This window comes from Protopterus annectens, chromosome 12.part0 (genome assembly GCF_019279795.1).
Source record: "Protopterus annectens isolate FY-2018-M chromosome 12.part0, PAN1.0, whole genome shotgun sequence".
NCBI classification, from domain to species: Eukaryota; Metazoa; Chordata; order Ceratodontiformes; family Protopteridae; genus Protopterus; species Protopterus annectens.
Genome location: NC_056746.1, coordinates 95,674,473 through 95,694,921, shown reverse-complemented (window position 1 = coordinate 95,694,921; position 20,449 = coordinate 95,674,473). Strand labels below are relative to the sequence as shown.

Sequence of the window (20,449 nt, the reverse complement as noted above, 5' to 3'; positions counted from 1 at the left end):
CATAGTGGTACTTTTGTTATCTCTGAAATCATTTTGTTTTTCATATAATTTGCATGCCTTGTCAACAGTCTCCAAAACAAAGCTGCCAAGTTTGCAGCATCACTGAGGGAATTCAATGGAGAAGGCCTTTAGTGAACAGTAGACTCATTTCTTTGTTTCAGGGGCCCTGCTTTTGTAAGCCTGCTGTCTGCATCACCTAATATACCTGCTGTCTTCTCAGGAAATAGCAAAGAGGCATAATTTCCCCCTCAGTCCCCAAGATACACCAACCAATTATATTTGCTGTCACCACAACTACCTCACAAAGTGCCAGTAACATAACAAGGACCTGAAGATACAGCATTTCCAAAACAGAGCAGAGTGACCGTGGGAGTGTTAAGGCCAAGAATTGCAGATGTGCAGATCAAATGGCATTTGTACTGGAAATGCTCGACTATGTCGAAATAAGAGAACCTGTCCCATACAGAAGGAATCCAATTCATATCCTAAGTAAGAAAAACAAACCACAACATGCAATTCAAATATGCCCAACAGTTCACACATTAGGCACTGTTCGCAGTTACAAAACATTGTGAAATGTGCACCCGAAACACTTACATCTCGACTGGTAAGCTTTAGCGGTTTGTTTGAACAGCTCCACCTCCTTCCTACAGTTCTGCATATAACTTTCGCCTTCTCTCTGCTGACAGGCCTTCATTCTGTCCTGTACGATCTTTATGATCTCCTGATCAACTTTACTGAAAAGAGTGGAGAAAAGTGGTAAGCCATCAAAATGGCCATATTTCTTATTTTAATGCAACAAAAAGAACCCATTCTGAACAAAAAAAGAAATTATCGTCCATAAGAGTACTACAGAACTTTATACCAGATTTTGAATACCAGTCTTGGACTATTTTCTTGACAAAACTGACCAAACAATGATTCACAAAAGGTGGGCACATGCTGAAGGTGGAACACAAGCAAGCATTTACAGTATTTATTTACTGCTTGATTGACATTCGATTACCAGGAAAGTCTGACTGAGCAGGTGCCTATTTTCAGCAGAGGCCCAGGAAGAAAAGCTCCAAAAGTGAAACATTTTAAGAAATTACAGTTGTGTCCACTTACCATAAATGTAGATGTTCGAGTGTATTTGATGTTGCAGTCATCACATTTGAGGTTATCTGCTTGCAGTAGCCCTCAGTTGGCCTGATTATCAAAGTCTTGGGTCCTGCGTCGGTTGCTGTCTCATCTTCTGTGACGTCAGGTAGTCAGGGGTATAAAGCATGCAGCCGATGCCATTACATCAGTTTTTCTTGCCCCTGATGTCAGATCTAATGGGAAGCATATATATATATATATATATATATATATATATATATATATATATATATTATACACACACACACACACACACACACACACACACACACACACACACATACATACAAGGGTATACCTCCAACAAAAAAGCAAATACACCAAAAGTCAGGGGGCTGGAGGGAGGGTAACCAGGACTGCAACAGTGAATACACTCGAACATCTACATTTATGGTAAGTGTACACAACTGTACTATGTTCTTTGTGTTTCACTGTTGCAGTCATCACATTTGGGTAGATTCCCAAAGCTAAGGACGGGAGGAGGAATTTAGATAGCATTAGGACCAGTAATAAGGCCTTGCAAGACTGCAGTGGCAAAGCCAGCTCTGGATTTAGAGAAAATTGGCAAATGGTAATGCTTGGTGAAAGTATGTACAGAACTCCAGGTAGCAGCTTCTAGGATGTCCCTGGTAGGGACATCTCTGAGAAAGGCTGTAGAGGTAGATAAAGCCCTAGCTGAATGGGGTCTAATCCCCTAGGGATAGGTTTTCCATAGTGCTTACAGCAGAAATGAATGCAATGGCCTATCCATTTAGAAATGGTTTGCTTTGAAATAGCCTTCCCTTCTGCCCCTGCAGCAAATGCCATCAGCAGTTGTTCAGATTTCCTTTGAGGTTTAGTCCTGTCCAAGTAAAATCTAAGTTGTCTGTGCACATCTAAGGAGTGCAGTAACCGTTCCCCTTTGTTCTGTGGATTAGGAAAGAAGGCTGGCAAATGAATGGACTGATTAAGAGCCACACTGGATACCACCTTGGGCATGAAGGAGGTTTGGTTCTGAGGGACACCCTGTCCGCATGAAAGATGATGAAAGGCTCCACTGCCATAAGGGCCTGTAGTTCAGATACCCTTCTTGCTGAAGTGATTGCTAAACGGAAGGCTGTTTTCCAAGAAAGGAATTTTAAATCTGCACTAGCAGCTGGCTCAAAAGGAGGAAGAGTGAGTTTTTCCAATACAAAGTTAAGGTCCCAGGCTGGAGTTGGGGCTCTCCTGGGTGGTCTTAAATTTTTGTCCCCTCTGAGGAACTGCTTGAGCAGTGGATGAGAGAAGAGGGGTGGTTCTGTGTTGTAATAAACTGAAATGGCTGAGGCGTGAATTTTGATGGACAAAAAAGAAAGGCCCTTGTGAAGCATCTCAGTTAAGTATTGAAGAATCTGAGGTAAGTCGGGCGCTGCTGTGGCCATCCCTTGAGTTTGGTTCCAGGCACAGAATTTCTTCCATTTTTCAGCATAAGATTTTCTAATACTAGGCCTCCTTGCCTCCAAAATGACATCCAACACTTGTTTACTGAGGGATGGTAATGGAGAGATTAGATAATTAGCCAGGCTGCCAGGTTCAGGGTTTGAAGCCGAGGGTGCAGAATCTGTCTCTCCTGCTGTGATAGCAGGGTAGGGGTCTGAGGCAGGTACCATGGAGCCAGCAGTGACACACTGCACAAGAAGGGGTAACAGTGTTGGTGTTGCCAGTCTGGTGCAATCAGTATTGTCCTTGGTTTGTCCTGTTTGATCTTTAGTAGTACATTGGAGAGAAGAGGCAGTGGAGGAAAGGCATAAACCAATAGATTTTTCCAGCTGAAGGGCAGAGCATCCACTTTCCAAGCTTGTTTGTGGGGCGTCCTTGTGCAGAATTTTTCCAACTGGTAGTTCTCGGTGGAGGCAAACCGGTCTAATATCTGGGCTCCCCCATTTGTTTATCAACATGTTGAAAGTCTTTGGTTCCAATTTACACTCGTGTGGGTCCATGAGATTTCTGCTTAGCCCGTCTGCCAGTGTATTTAGTTTTCCTGGCAGGAATTGAGCCTGTAGATGCACTTGGTAGCTCAAGGCTGTGTTCCACACAGCCATGGCTAGTCTGCAGAGGGGGTAAGAATGGATACCCCCCCTGCTTGTTTATGTACCACATAACAGTGGTGTTGTCCGTCTTTACCATTAATTGTCCTGGAAGAAGGTGGTCCTTGAAGGCTGTCAGAGCATTCTGTACAGCTAACATTTCTTTTTGATTGATATGCAGGTGCATTTGACTTGGGTTCCATTTGCCCTGAATGCACTTCCCTGCAGGTGAGCCCCTCATGCATAGTCTGATGCGTTTGTAGTTAGGGTTTGGTCGGCAGGGGGTAGAGTGAATGGTAGTTCCTTGTTTTGGTGCCAGGCCTCTGCCCACAGAAGTAACTCTAACCGTAGGCAAGGTATAATAGGAATCATTGCTTCTAGATCTTGAGAATGTTGACAACCATAGGCTTTTTAAATACCATTATAGTTTCCTCATATGCAGTCTTGCATATGGAATTAGTAGAATGCAGGAGGCCATGAACTCAAAGGCTTGCAGTATTTGCCTTGCAGATAGCAGGGTTTTTGTGGCCGTTAGAAGTAAGTTGTCAAATTAATTTGTTTCTCTGGCGTGAGGAAAGCCATCTGAGAAGTTGTGTTCAAGCTTGCTCCCAGGAATATAATTTGTTGACGGGGTACCAGATGTGATTTCTTTTCGTTTATGATGTACCCCAGACAAGTTAACACCTTTTGTACAAATGCCAGATGATTCAAAAGTATGTCCTGGCTTTCTGCCTAAATTAGACAATCATCCAGGTATGGGTACATTTGAATATTTCTTTGCCTGCAAGATGCAATGACTGGAGCTAGGCACTTTGTGAATATCCTGGGCACAGTAGACAAGCCAAAGGGCAGTGCAGAGAACTGATAGTGCATGTAGCCTGCTTTGAAGCATAGGTATCTTCTGCAAGACTTCCTGATTGGGATGTGCAGGTACGCTTCCTTTAAATCCAGGGTTGCCAACCAGGCATCTTTGCCTAGCATAGGAAGCAACTGGTGAAGAGTTAGCATCTTGAATTTTGGAATCACCAAAAAGGTGTTTTAAGATAGAAAGGTCCAAGACAGGACACCACGAGTTGTCTTTTCTGGGTACCAGGAAATGTCTTTGAGTAGAAACCTTGTCCCTTTTCCTCTTCTGGTACAGTTTGAATAGCCTTTATGCTTAAGAGAGAGAATATGTGCTTTTGAGCCTCTGCCCACTGATTTGGGGGTAGATCTGGCCAACTGTTTGGGGTTGGTAACGTGTGGAAATGAAATCTGTATCCTTGGGAAACAATATTTAAAACCCATTTGTTCTGGGTAATGAGTTCCCAGTTTTTTGCTTGCAAAGCAATCTTTCCCCCTAAAGGAGCAATCAGTTGAGAAGTGCTTGGAAGTTTTAAATTTAAGTCATGAAGACAGCTTACCATGGGGGGGGGGTCTTACTACTCCCTGATTTGGAAGTGGGAGCCCCCCACTGCTTAGTCCTGTGTGTACCCTGGGACTGAAGCCTGGGTGTTCTGCTGGTTCTGGGTTTGGACTGAGAAGGCCTGGAAGAGGCAGGATAGGACCAATTCTTAGAAGGCCAATGCCTATGAAATCTTGGGAGGCTGTACTTGTAGGAAATCATTAACAGTTTGCATAGATTTAGCTTTTTCCTCCATCTTTTTAAGAACTTCTTCTGCTCTGTTGCCAAACAGGCGGTCCTGATTTAAGGGAGCATCCAGCAACTTAGCTTTAACATGATCTGGCAAAGACTGCTCCTTTAGCCAAGCATGCCTTCTAAGTACAGACCCAGTGACAGCAGCCCTGCAAGATGCCTCTACTGAATCAAAACCATATTGCAAAGTATGGTTTTCCAACCTGTTCAGCAGAATGCATTAAATCCTGTAAATCCTTATTTTCAGCACAGTCAGGAATCAACATCACTTTCTGTTTAAGCAATCCAATAATATGCTGCTGATACTTTAACATATAAAACTGGCAGTTTAAGGCCCTAATGGCCAAGGTTGCAGAAGTGTAAACCTTCTTACCCCAACTATCCAGCACCCTGGGGTCTCTATCAGAGGGGTAGGATTTTTGGCAGTAGTAGCCTTAATGCCCTTGGGTCCCTGTGAAATGGTCTCAGGATCCGCAGTAGGATTTTTAAAAAGGAACTTGTGAGAGAGTCAGGAACCCTGTAATATCCATCAGGTTTTCTGGGAGCAGGAGGTAGAGAGTCAGGGGCCAAGCTAGATTCCAAAAAGGCATCATCAACAATGTCTAGTAAAGGAGGGATAGCTAAAAGCCTGTGTTGGGGCAGGAGTAAAAAATCCCTAAGCCTTTTTTTAGAATCAGTGTAATCCTGGCTTTCCCAGCGAAAATGCTCCCTAAGAGTATGCAAGGTTTCATCAAAAGAGAAATCCTGTGGGGGGGACAGCAGAGAGAACAGAGTCCTCTGCATCGAATCCTCATAGGTAGATAAGGGTAAATCCTGGTCATCAGAGGAAACAGAAATTTCAGAATCCTGGTCAGAAGTATCATAAGCAAATTCAGTCCTAGGTCTCTTAGAAAGAGAAGGTTGGCTTCCCCTGATCAAGGTAATATGGTTTTCAGCCATTCTTATCATTTGTTTTTTAGGCATAGAGGCCTGACCATGCGGTCTGGGCGTTGGTTTTCTAGGCATGGTTCGAGTTTTAGGCCTTGAAGAAGAAGATGGCATTGGTTTAATATGCAAGTCAGTAGGCCTGAATACAACTTCAGAAGCCTGTGCCTGCACAGCGGCTCCAGATCCATCCAAGGTAAAGACATCTGCAAGTTCCACAGTTGAAGCATCTCACGGCATACTGGACTCCGAATGGGTTTCAGTAGAGGCCTGCTAATCTGAAGTAGTGGGTATCAGGGGCTGTGAAAGTGCCTCACTGAGTACTGGCGACTGGCTTAGGAGAAGCGTCTTCGGCAGCTTTGGACCTAGGCGGCCTGTCTCTGTCTTTATCTTTGCGTTTTTTCGGAATGTCGGTAGTCGGATGGCTTACCGAAGAGATATCTGGATAACTGAACAGAGTACCAAAATATTTAAAAGCGTAAATATACTGATGATGAATAGTTTGTTGCTTAAATAAGGCACAAAACCGACAGCGAGGCACGTCGTGGTCAGGGCATAGGCAAGGAATACAGTACGAATTAAAATCTTTATGAGGTATTTGCTTTCCACAAGAAATACAATTACTGACTTTTACTGATATCGGTTTAGAGCAAGAAAAAGTTTCCCCAACGTGGTAGACTTCGGTTCTGAAACTTGAAAATTAAAATTTCAGGAGTCGGCCGACCGGCACTTGCGAACTGCTTCTGCTTTGGGTACCGTACTGGAAGAAAGACTGATGTAATGGCATTGGCTGCATGCTTTATACCCCTGACTACCCAACGTCACGGAAGATGAGACAGCAACCGACGCAGGACCCAAGACTTTGATAATCAGGCCGACTGAGGGCTACTGCAAGCAGAAAACCCAAATGTGATGATTGCAACAGTGAAACACGAAAAACATCAATAATTTTACAATCTTCAAAAATAATACAAAAGCATCTACATTTTAAATAATTATATCAAATCACACAAAGTGAAAACATTGGTTAAGGATATATACAACTTATATTACAATGATTTAAATATTTAGATCAATTTCTCTAAACTGGCTAAAATTTAAGGCAAGTTAGTATAATACAAATATAAATTGCAATATGAATGGAAAATAAACAGGGTTATGGGCATATTTAGGAAGTCAAGGGAGAGAACTGATCAAAGTTAAGGGAATGAGTGAAGAAGGGGAGTAAGAAAGTCTAAGAATGAACAAACACTTGTCCATATTTACAGATATAGTTACATGGAAAATGTTCTCATTTCATCAAGTGGACCTCTGGAAGTTTGGACTCTAGATCTTCAGCCTTTTGAAAAATCAAGTAATATTCTCACAGTTCAAACAAATGATCATGTCTCTGGCAGCACTCATTAGATGTCTCAAATTAGATGCAACACAATAAACATGGTGAATATTAACTTTTGTAACTTCAGTCATCAATTTGCATCAGTAAACATTCAAGTTAGACACAATGTCAGCAGCATTTTGTTCACTCACCTGTGAGTTTTCATGAGGGCAAGCAGTTCTGCTTTGTTGTTTGGTTGTAATATTTCAATAAAACTGAAAATCTTGACAACAGTACAAGAATACTGCTTAATACCTCTTTGTATGCACTAGACAGAAGTCAAGTATCAATACACGTTATTAAACCTTTTTATATGAAGCACAATTTTGCTATACTAAACTAAATGTATACAAGCAATATTAGATGCCTGCAAGTCACTGGGCTGACTGTAAAGAAATGCCCAGGGGTGTCATTAGGTTTTACGAAGAAGAAATGATTTGTAATACAACTCACTGTTGTTCTTTCATTCTGTTTTTAACTATTGTTTTACAGATTATGGTCCTGATTCATTAATATCTACACCAAGTATACACAACTGGTATGCAAGAACATCCCTACCACATTTTTTGTGCTGTTTTTTTTTTTTCAAAACAGCTTTATTAAATGTACACATATGACAAGGGCAATCTTGCATTTACATACATGAAAACATAAAAAATGATATCACTTTTAGTTGCAAACAGTTTACATCACAGACACCATTGAAACGGTTTACTATTAAAATTTCAAAACGAACTCAGTCGACTGTACTATTGTCGAACACGGAAGTTCGAAAACGGTAATATCGATGACAAAAAAACAACCTAGGAACGGGTTTTAACATGGGTCGAGATAGGGGAGATGTTTGTAGTTTGGAATAACACTGAACACCCATCTCGACCCATGTTAAAACCCGTTCCTAGGTTTTTTTTTCATCGATATTACCGTTTTCGAACTTCCGTGTTAGACAATAGTACAGTCGACGGAGTTTGTTTCGAAATTTTAATAGTAAACCCATTGAAACAACTGTAGTTGTAAACATTATACATCAATCACTTATAAACCATCCAGTTATTGCCAGTTAAGCATTATACAGCTAATTCAAATCCTGCCTCTTAAACCTCTTTCCTGCTCTGCATATATTATTCCCACAATTCCCATTTTTTCCTATATAGTTTGCTCATTCCCTTTTGTAAAGATCCCAGTTTCAGTTGTTTTACCTCTGTTACTATATTCACTACTTCTAGTAAAGTTGGTTTAGACTTTGATTTCCATTTTCTAGTAATTGATTTTTTGGCAGCCACCATAATTAGACTCAGCAAGGCCTCACCATGTATAGGCAATTCTGATTCTGTAGCACAACTCAAAAAAAATCATCTCCCCAGTCAGGCCAATCTACTTACCCAGCATCTCTAACAGAGCGGTCTGCAGGAAATCCCAAAACTCTGCCAGCTCATTACACTCCCAAAAATGTTCCCAGCTATCTCTTTCTTGCCCATCATACTTCCAACATTTGCTATCTACCGGAGAAAAAATGAGAGTCTACTTAGGGTACCCGAGAGTCTACTTGGGGTATAAAAATACTTACAAAAACACTTCCAGGCAAAGCTCCTAAGTCTTCTGGACTTTGCTGCATATTTAGGAGATATACATACATCCCTTTTTCTGCTATCTATTCAGTCATAAAGATCGAAGTGTAAACACAGTCTACACATAATGTACAGAGCCCAGTAAACAGCTATGAACCCAACGAAGGACCTTTTTAAGCCTAGACATACATGCCAAATCTCTGACAAGTCCTGGTACACTTAAGTAAAAAACACCAGCGACCAGCAAATAGCGAAAATAGACACCATATGTTCAATTAAGTTGCAAATAGCACTATGTTTAAATCCAAACCGGTTTCGGCTCCTGGCCTTCTTCAGTGGAGTTTTACACACACACACATATATATATATATATATATATATATATATATATATATATATATATATATATATATATATATATATATATATATATATATATATATATATATATATATATATATATATAAACACACACACACATTTAAACACACACACATATATATATACATATATATATATATACATATATATATATACACACACATATATATATATATATATATATATATATATATACATACACACACATATATACATACACACACACACACACACACACACACACACACACACACACCTATATATAAACCCAAACATAAAACTACTGTTCAATCTCAGCCTTACTACAGGATATGTACCCAAAGAGTGGTGTACAGCAACTGTGGTCCCTCTCCACAAAGGTGGTGCCTCAAAGGATCCTGGAAACTATCGCCCCATAAGCCTGACTAGCTTGGTCTGCAAAGCTATGGAAAGGATCATCATGGACCTCATAAATAAAGATATTGGGGACCTACAGACACTGGATCCTACCCAGTTCGGCTTTGCTAAGGGCAGATCCTGCCTCTTAAACCTGGTTGATTTCTTTGAAACAGTCACCAAGGCCATTGACGAGGGGAAGGTGGTCCACACAGCCTACCTGGACCTCGGAAAAGCCTTCGATATAATACCCCACTCAGGCATTATAGATAAGCTCACCAGCTTAAATATAAACCCCTATGTCACTAGATGGGTTGCAAACTGGCTCAAGGACAGAACCCACATGGTTAGAATTGCTGGAGCTATGTCAGACTCCAAACCAGTTACAAGTGGTGCCCCACAAGGCTCAGTCCTGGGACCTCTCTTGTTCAGTATATATTTCTCGGAGGTACAGGCCAACATGGAAGGACTGTGGCTGACCAAGTTCACAGATGACTGCAAACTGGGCGCCATAATCGACTCTCCAGCCGACACAAGCATCCTCCAAAAGGGCCTCATAGAAACAGACAACAGGTGCCAGAGCCATGGCCTCAAGCTAAACACCAAAAAGTGTATAGTCATCCCCTATGGCAAAACAAAGTGTCACAAATTACCACATAGGTGGTAATCCATTAAGTACAGAAGAAGTAATTAGGGACCTGGGGACCCAAGTTGATAGCAATCTCTCATTTGACAACCACGTGGCCAAAGTGGTTAGAAAAACATTTTATATAGCCCACCTAATCATGAAGGGATTCACATCTAGATCAGGGCAGGTCATCCTGCCTCTCTACTCATCCCTCATCAGGCCCATAATGAGTACAATGCCCCTTTTGGGATGTACCTTACCAGACACCTGCAGCAACTGGAAAGACCCCAAAAGTACCTCACCAAGAGGATCAAAGGGCTCAAACAGATGCCATATGCTGCCCGGTTAAAGAAACTCCAGCTCTACTCAGTGGCATACCGCCTGTTCAGAGGCGATTTGCGCCTGACGTATAAAGCCATGTCCAACCCGGAATTAATGGACATGCTGCACCTCAGAAAATCCAAATCCTATCGAGCTACACGCTCGAGAGACTTGAACTTCAGCACTGAAATAAATAGGACATGCTGGAAGGACAGATTCATAACCCAGAGGCTCCCTTCACTCTGGAATAAAATCCCAATCCAGGTTAGGCAGAGTCCCTCATTGACTCTCTTCAAGACGAATCTTGTAGTGGATGGGGGATCATAGGTTTACCCCGGGTATCACTTCTGTGTCACTGTTAGACAGAGGCACAGTATACTAACCTCGAAAAAGGGCATAGCAAAATTAATTTAAAATGGGTGGCGGAAGCCAAACACACTCTGGCTAAGCTTATAAATGCCCTAGGGCAGATAGCCTAGTATGAACCTATAAAAAGAAAAAGTTTAACTGGGGAACGTATTTACAGCTGATGGGGGTGGGGATCAGCTGCTGTCCCTAGCCATGGGTAGAACCAGTTATTTCTGCTTTAGACCAGGTACTTTCTACAGTAGCAGTAAAATTTAAATAGCAAAATTTAATGCACCGATAGCCATCTACTTAGAATGATCTTAAATACTTTTGTGCCTAGTCGGAAAAAGACATCCATCCACGTGGGATTGGGGTGTCACCTCCACAGTGACAATCATCTACAGTCAATGTTTACACCTGCAGAAGGCTACAAATAGTTGGAATATATATTCTGATTTTGTTCTACACAACTAATCCTCAGCTGTCTATGCATATCCATAGAGTACAGCAAATAGTCTTTTTTTTTTCCAGGCAGTTCAAAACTGGGAAGGCTGATGGACTGGTTCAGATCGGATTCCCTGGGTAATTCTCACATAAAAAGGGTAAGTTGTTCACAAGATCACTGCACTTGGGGTTTTCTTTTCCACACACTGAAGTTCCAAGATTCTCCACACAAAAATAATGGCTACAGAGAGATCATTTTCCAGGAGAGAGACTTAAATGGAGAAGTAATTAAAATTTCTCTAGTACAAAATACAAATCTTTAGGGGGGGGGGGGTTATTTCTTGGATTGGAATGTTAATTAAGAACATATTTTTATTCATTCCATCCTGCATCATTCTTTCCAGGTTACCACAGTGCCTCTATCCATCACTAGGTCTACAAGCCTCTCCTACAGCCTCAGACCATGTCTGGTCTAAGGCGGAGTGTGTGTGGAACCTAAGGGTGTTCTCCAGGATCATGTCACTGACTGCTTCTACCAGGAAATTTTATTAAAAGATGGCCTACCCCTTAACCCCTTGCCCAGTGTTCGCTTGTTACAGGCAAGGGCTACTCCCGTCTATGAATCATGCCTCCACAAAAGGAAATGCTGAGATGGATGCCACCCCTGGGATGGGCACACATCCTTTCCTGACAGCACCTCAGATGCCCACGTCACTTATCATACCTGGGTAACCTGGACCACAGTTAGGGCCTTATCCCTCAATGTTATGAAACTTGCAATTAAAAACACACACTTGAGGAAAGTGTTACTTTCTAAGAAGACAAAGACTTTGTTTTCAAATTTTTTAATGCTGGAAACTTCAAATTTTGTAACTGTAAATACACACAGACAGTCAGAATAAGAGAATACAGATAAATGAAAAGTTTAACAAAGTAAAGTATACATGATATATACACCATACGTGATGTGCACACCATACACACACAACAAATTTATGATATATACACCATATGTGATGTGCACACCATACACACACACAACGAAAATCCAAAACGATAAACCCAAAATACCAAAAAATCTTTGAAACATGACCCAAGAGTCACATGACTGAACTGTAAAACATCAAAACATGCAAACTATGCATTAAAATAACAAATAGCATTTTTATTTATTTTGCAGGGAGCAATGCCCCTGCATTCCCCCTAAACCTACATATACTAACTCCATGGTTGTACCAATCTGAAAAAAAAAAAAAAGCTACCAAAAACAACTTGAATCACTACAATCCACACTTTTCAATTTCCATGCACAAGAAATTAACCCAAAACCACAAATAAAGACCAAAACAAAGTACACTTTTTAAAGATAAGAGAAACAAAAGGAACAAAGTGCCCAAGGACTGCAACCAGCAGCAACCACTAAACTGTAAGAGGCCCTTGGAGGCACCAGATGAAAGCAGACACCGCTTCCAAAGTTATAATAAGAAAAGTTATAGTAAGAATCCTTTAGCAACACTTAACAAAATCACCACAATTTTGTCCTCTAGGACTTCATCAGATATAATGCCATTAGAAATTCTGTTCTTAAATACCCTAACCCCATTACCAAAACTATTAATCCCATGAAACAATTAAAGATTAATTCTCAACTACCCATATTCCCACTGTGAAGAAAAAGGATGCAAATAGCAGTGGCGGATCCAGGAATTTGCAAGGGGGGGGGGGGCGCAGTCTGGCTTGTTGACTATCGGGGTAGGAGTGGGAAAGTGGGACACTGGGTTAGGTGGTTGTGGAAAGATCACCTTAAGAAGCTCTGACATCATGTATGGAAAGACAGCATTACACATTCAGTTCTACATGATGTTGCTGTGGATGTGGTAGTAGAAACAGGTAGCATGGAACTTTGAAAACAGAAAGTGAAAAACGTTCCTTATAATGAGGTATATTTGAGAGGTATTGCTACTTGTGCTGCTAACTAATGAAAGGAACAGCCTTTATCATTGGTTTTTAGTGCATGAGGTGGCCTGAAATAAAAAGCAAAACAAAAAAAAAAAAAAGAAAACAGCATTTTCAATGGAAACTGATAGTCTGTGGTTGCTGCACTGTTTTTTTTTTATATTATTTGATTACTTACGGTGCCTAGGCAAAATAGTATACTGCGAATCAGCAGGGGAAATGGCCACACCACATTTTTTTTGTATGTAGTTAAATGCTGTGTAATTGCAATCTTGTTTTGGCCCTTTTATAGCCCCAGATCAGAGATATTTTAAATATTGGTACCACTGGCATAGAAAGTTAACAGAATAATAGGAGCTGACTGCATTTTGTGAAGTAAAGGAAAACTGCAAGTACAGTAATGATCTTTAGTTGTTAAATGAACAACAGTTTTCAAAAAAAATACATTAAATAAAGACATAAACAAATAAATGCATAAGTAAACAAACAATAAAAAGTAAATCAGTTAAGAAGGCCATAGTAAAAGTTTGAGCCCAAATTTTTAGGCCTATGAAAATCAAGGCACAGATGATGTGATAATAAAACAGATTTCTGAAATTGAAAACAGATAAAATAGGTTGGGAGGAAAGTAGTTTGTTTTTATATAATATCTTCATATCATGATAGGACTTCTTATAAGAAGTCACTCTTGTAGGTGGAATAAACCCATATGCTTAATACCATAGTATTGCTGACAACATAATGTGCAAAATAAGTTGTCACCAGCCACTAAAGTAAAGATTAAAAAAAGGTTGTTCGTGGGAATTTTGCTTCTGAAACTTAGAAGTTATTAGCATATCTTGAAACATAACTGATGGAGTGGTATATAACTAAAGTAATCTAATACAGATTATTAGAAATGCACTTACACAGTCATCAAACTGGTGTCTTTGGTATAAACAGTTTTATGTGTACAGATCATACAGACACCAGTCAAACTTGCTACAGAAGTAACATTCAATAATGGTAGATGCTGTGCCAGTGGTTGCACATGATTGTCGTGGGAGGGTGCTTTTACATGCTAAGTGGGTTTTTGCTTCATATTCTATTTTGGAGGTGTCATTTTTTGCTACCACAGATATTATTTTCTAGCAAGGCTGTATTGTGATTGGAATTTGAGGGTTAATAAAAACAAATGCCTCAAGAGTCCAGTAGCAAAGACTTCAGACTGGTCAAACCATGCTATTCGTGCACACCCCAACATCAGGGGTGCCAAAAGATGCTGAAGGTTGGGAGCAGAGGTTCAGAAGGGTACTTGGTGACTCTAACAAGTCATTTTTTTTTTAAATATTTGCTTTGATAAAATAGCATACATGTGATATACAGCTGAAGTTGCATTAAAATAATTCCACTGAAATTTCATATAAAATTACAGAATTATTTTAGTGCCTTTCTTTACTGCATTCCATGTCTGAGTGATGCACATATTTTCACATGAATGTATGGTCTTATTTATTTATTTATTTTTAATCATTTTTTGACCGGGTTAGTCCCATTAGACTTGTGGCTTTTTTCAGGGGAAACCCAAGGCGGTAAGTACACTACTAGGGGAACACCTACACTTCTTGACAGGTGCCATGGGATCTTTTACTTGCACCTCAGCTACCACCAACTCAAGCAGATGGAACCTCACTTTGATATCTCATTTCAAGGATGACACACTCATCTTGGTGTGGGAATAGAACCCACAGCCTTCCACACAAAAGATGGGCATGCTACCTCTTGAATTACTGAAGCTGCACCTTTCTGATACTGTTGTATACTCTTCACACTGCTAGTCTGTGTGTCAGGAACTTGGATGAATACAGGATGAATACAAAAATGCAGGATTAACAGGCAACATTAGAAAAATACCTGGACTCCTCTGTGGCATCTGAATATTGCAATACTCTGTGTGGTATTTAAATATTGTAATACTCAAACTATATTGTGTTAAACAACATCTGTAATTGCCGAATAGCTGGAACTCTGTGGTTTCATTCTGTTTCTGGTCGTGGTCTTAGCAGCTCAGTATACACTTTATATTATGAAACTGAAAATAGCCAAACTACATACCTTGGCTATTTCTGAATTCATATCAGGGTGTACAGTGGGCTGTCAGTACTATAATTAGAATTAGACTGAAAACATATCTTCCATGCTTCTACTTTGTTTGGCATGTCCAAGCATTTTGGGGTTAATACACACTGCATTTGTTCTTTTAATCAACCTCAGAACCAATCAATCACAGACTTTTTGCTGCCAAAATCTGCATTACAAGCTTTCAGAACTACTAGCATTTAACTTGTAGAAAGCAATAAATACAACATAATTCAAATTTGCATACAGACATTTTGGGTTATAGAAGCAAAACAATCGTTTAACAATTAAAAATTGTAAATGGAGAAATCATACATACCATTATCACAGTTCCACTTGAAAATACAGCTACTGATACACTATCATTATTATAATTCCACTTGATTTCATTTATAAAAGTAGTAATGCCAGCAAACTCCAGCAAAACAACAGCAGTACTTGGAAGGGCATAAAACCGGTCCAAGTAAAGTCCACTGTTGAATAACTAACCTTTCAAAAATAGTAGAAGAGAGTAACAAAACAGCATTGCATTGATATTTATTAAGCAGTGGCAGAAACTTTTCCAGAATCCAAAGACTACTTGCCTGGATCAAGCAATTGCTACTCTGCTGTGTGGTATAGTGGTTTAGGGCTCTGTTTAGTCAATGATAAAGAGAAGTCTTGCAGCTTGCAAAATTTGGGTTTAGATAAACCTTCTGGCATCTGTTAATTCAAATCATGGGGGAGCCATGCCTTGCTTGGATGCTTGCTTTAAAGTAATCAGTTATGTAGAACCATATAATAAGTAATATGGTCACAGGAAGCTCACGCACATGCACACTTAGGGCGACCATTAAATCACCCATATCATGCTTGTGGGATATAGAAGGAAACTGGAGTATCTGGCAAAAAAAACATATACAGGGATGATTTACAAGATCTCCACTGGAGCTTCCCTGAATAAAAACTATATAAACTAAACTGGAGAAGTACAGTGAACCAACCATACTAACTGGTATGTCACAATCAGAAAAAGCTTGGCATCAACGGCAGCTAGTATTATCCTCCCAATTCCAAATTCATGTATTCTTGCTCTATACATTACTACTGATCTTTGTCTTCTTTCGGCTGCTCCCATTACGGGTTGCCACAGCAGATTACCTGTTTCCATTTTTTCCTGTCCTCTGCATCTTGCTGTGTCACACCAACCACCTGCATGTCCTCTCTCACCACAGCCATAAACCTCATCTTTGGCCTATCTCTTTTCAGTAACCTGGCAGCTTCATCCTTAGCATCTTTTCCCCAATACACTCTGCATCCCTCCTCAGCACATGTCCAAACCAACGTAATCTTGCCTCTCTGGCTTTGTCTCCAAACCTTCCAACCTGGGCTGACCCTCTAATATACTTATTCCTAATCCTGTCCATCCTTGTCACATCCAGTGCAAATCTTAGCATCTTCAACTCTGCCACATCAAGCTCTGACTCCTGCCTTTTTGTCAATGCCACTGTCTCCAACCCATATAACATAGCTGGTCTCACTACCCTCTTGTAGACCTTCCCTTTCACTCTTACTGGTACTCATCTGTCACAAATCACTCCTGACACTCTTCTCCACCCACTCCATCATGCCTGTACTCTCTTCTTCACCTCTCTTCCACACTCACCATTACTCTGAGCTGTTGATCCCAAGTATTTAAACTCATCCATCTTCACCACCTCTACTCCCTGCATCCTCACCATTCCTCTATCCTCCCTCTCATTCACACACATATATTCTATCTTAGTCCTGCTGACCTTCATTCCTCTTCTCTCTAGAGCATATCTCCACCTCTCCAGGGTCTCCTCCACCTGTTCCCTACTCTCACTGCAGATCACAATGTCATCTGCAAACTTCATAATCCATGGTTGATATTGTTTGATTTTACCTGCTCTGTCTGGCATGAGTAGAAGTGATTTTTTTTTCTCTAAATGTTTAGTATTTATACAATAACTGACCCCTGAACTGCTGAGCATTATGGATACTTTCTGGTGCTTTTCTTGGAGTTTTTTTTTTAAAACAACATTTTCACCTGTCTTTCTCTTCAACTTTCCTATTCTCATGCATTATTTCAACACACCCTAACAGGCCAAGAGAGCACTGTAAGAACTGTAGAATAAATAGCTAAATTAACCTAGTTGTCTGGGGATGGTTACAGGGTTATGATTGTTCTGAGGTGCATTTAATTTTTTTTAACCATTGACTTACAAAAACATGAGTAAGAAAAGAAAGTCAATATTTTTCTTTCAATTAAGAAATGGACTGTTTCTGACAAAATAACAGTTCATAATAAATTGAGAGGACAAATATTAATGAGGAATACACGTCATATTTTGGAGTAGTGCCTGCCTCCCTACTCCTCCCCTAAAAAATGGTCACTTTTTTGTATATTCCTGTACTTTTACTTTGCAATGAAAGTCAAGGCACAAATGGCTGCATTTATACTTCAGCTGACCACTGCCAAACATCTATACAGCATGTCTGTTTAACCTTGCCTCCAAAAAGACATCCACCTTCTGTGTACCAATCCATTGTCAACAGTGGGATGAAAGTGAAAGTTAAACAGAATGCAATAACATACTTCATGCTGCTGCTGTCATACCCATATAAACAGCATGTTTCCTTATACTTACTACCAAAAATGTAGCTATCTGTATACAGATCTAATGTCTGACTGAGAAGAAGGTGGGGAAAAATAACATTCACAGCAGTGTAGCCCAAGTTGTTGCACTTAAAACACACTGACCCTACAAAACACTGACCCTACATAATCTATAACAACCTTCTGTGCATATCTTTGAGATCTGTAATGAAAGTTAAACAAATAATAAAAACACCATCCCCCAGAACAGACACACACACACACACACACACACACACACACACACACACACACACACACACACGCACGCACAGACACACACACACACACACACACACACACACACACACACACACACACACACACACACACACACACACACACTACATCAATCTTTTGTGCACACCTCTGAGCAGGGCAGGTTTTAGACTCTACGATATTCAGAGCAGAGGATACACTCATATAGCCTGGGATGTGGGGGCCACCAGGTTGCCAAAAGCTCTTGAGAGTCTGACTGTTAGATGGTGCATTTATGGCTTTATATTTGAAAGATAGTTACTTGATAAATTTTCTTTTTTTTCTTTTTCACTTGCTAATCTTTTTTACTGCTATGCAAAAGAGCGGCTCCACAGATAAAATATGTGACATTATTTTTGATCTCGCACTTAAATCCACAAATGCTCACATACTGAAACTACCCATAAAAGTCACCACTGTCAGTAGATGCATGCACACATACTCATACAGACAGATGCATGCCAATGCACCTATGTCATAGCTTTGAGGTGCTGGAGGAACCAAAGTATATGGATAAACTGACACAGAGACAGGAAAGGCATGCAAACTCCACAAAGAAGAAGCCACACTCAAGAACTCAACTATAGCCAAGTGCTAAGATGATAGCAATACTACTCACTGTACCACTGTGCCAATGCGCAGTTGTTTTCATACACATCCTGCTCTTGGCAGACCCTTGGAGACAAACACTTGTGTGCAATGCTGATGCTTGTGATGCAACAGGAAACAAATCACAGCCAACTTGTTACTTTTAAATGCAATCATATAAAACTAACTTTATACTGATTTCAACAAATATTATACATTATGTGATGCTAATACTGTTACAGCAAATCAGTGAGTGCTGATTAACAGTAATCAAACAACAGCAGGGATGAGTCACTTTTTTTCACAGTAAGCCTCTATACCAATCAATTACAGTTACTATACTGATTCTGTACACCTCAAATATCTGATTGTGAAAAAATAACAACAATCATAGTCAAAGTAATGTGCTTCAAGTTAGTTACTTCCACACAGAAACGTATTCCATCTTACATCATGCAAACTCACAACAGTCCTGCAAAGCCAAATTAGTGATGGATTAAACCAAACTAATAATAAAAGAGTCAGTTATTTTCATCCACAGGAGGCCCCACCTCAGCCAGTAGTTATAGCCACTTCTACATAAACTTCAGACATCTGACTGCAATAAAAATAATCGCAAGGTATTGAACTTTTTCTTTGTTCCATAGAAAAAAGTATCTACACATTAAAGTATTCCATGTTACAAAACATAAATTAAATCAGTCCTGCAAAGCCAAAATAAATAAGTGACTATATAGGTAAAGATCACTGGAGAAGGGAAAATCATGTGAAATCTTATTCACGTAACTGCCCCACCTGAGGCACTACAACAATGATGACGTGTTCTTCTTACCTTAGTGCAGGTGAGCAAACAGTGTGAGTGCACCGACCAATGCCCCGATAACACAGTGAGAACATGTACAATACCAATTACTGCAAGAGCAATGAACCTGGCCTCGGGGTACTCGGATACCCCATAAGTATCAAGCCAAAGGTATAACCAAGAAGGGTAAAACCCAGCCAAGAATGGCAGTTCCGTGCCATGAAATAGCCAATGACAACGTCGGTATAGTGTCACTGATCGGACTAATTCATCCGAATCTGGCACAAGGGTACCATTATTACCTGTAGCCGGCTTACACAAACCATCCGCCATGTCTACCAGTAGTCTTCCAGCTACGTCAGCAGTATTTGGCTTAGCAACCTTCATTTCCGAGTCCGCCACGTGGGGTAAAGTTTGACAGATTTCGTTTATCTAATAGATTAGCAGGCTGCTATTCTTAAAGCGACCAGTTCAGTCATATCCTGGATGTAAAGAACAGCTACAAAGAATAAAAATAAGTGTACAATAGCTGTCCTTCAAGTACCTTGTGCTCTTTTTTTTTTTTCAGCTGTTCCTCGGACAAGCTTCTCTCGGTCTCACTGTCTGAAAGATTTGTAGTCATGATGGGAGATGCGTTAGAAGAGACATTCTGGATCTTAGGGTTATCAAGTCTTCTGTGGGCTGAAACTGGAAAACGTACAAGCAAATGAGGTACGTTCTTAACTGTGTACCACTTTTGTTGTATATTTTCTGATTTCAACTGAGACAGTTAAAAAGCAATTTTTTATAACAAGACCTAAGAAGCAGCTATTTTTTTCATTCCCCGTACAAGGAACGTACTTACTGTAGTAATGTCCTGCTTTTTGAGCATCATCGACGC

General features: G+C 40.2%; 1 protein-coding gene across 1 annotated transcript in view; it reads right to left on the bottom strand.

The window, feature by feature from the left end:
• The window catches only part of NDUFB10 (NADH:ubiquinone oxidoreductase subunit B10), a 145,988-nt gene that overhangs the window by 67,293 nt on the left and 58,246 nt on the right, over positions 1-20,449 (bottom strand). Inside the window, exon 3 of the mRNA XM_044089112.1 lies at positions 598-737. Within this exon, the coding sequence (XP_043945047.1) occupies positions 598-737 (140 nt within the window). The remainder of the gene's footprint in view (positions 1-597; positions 738-20,449) is intronic.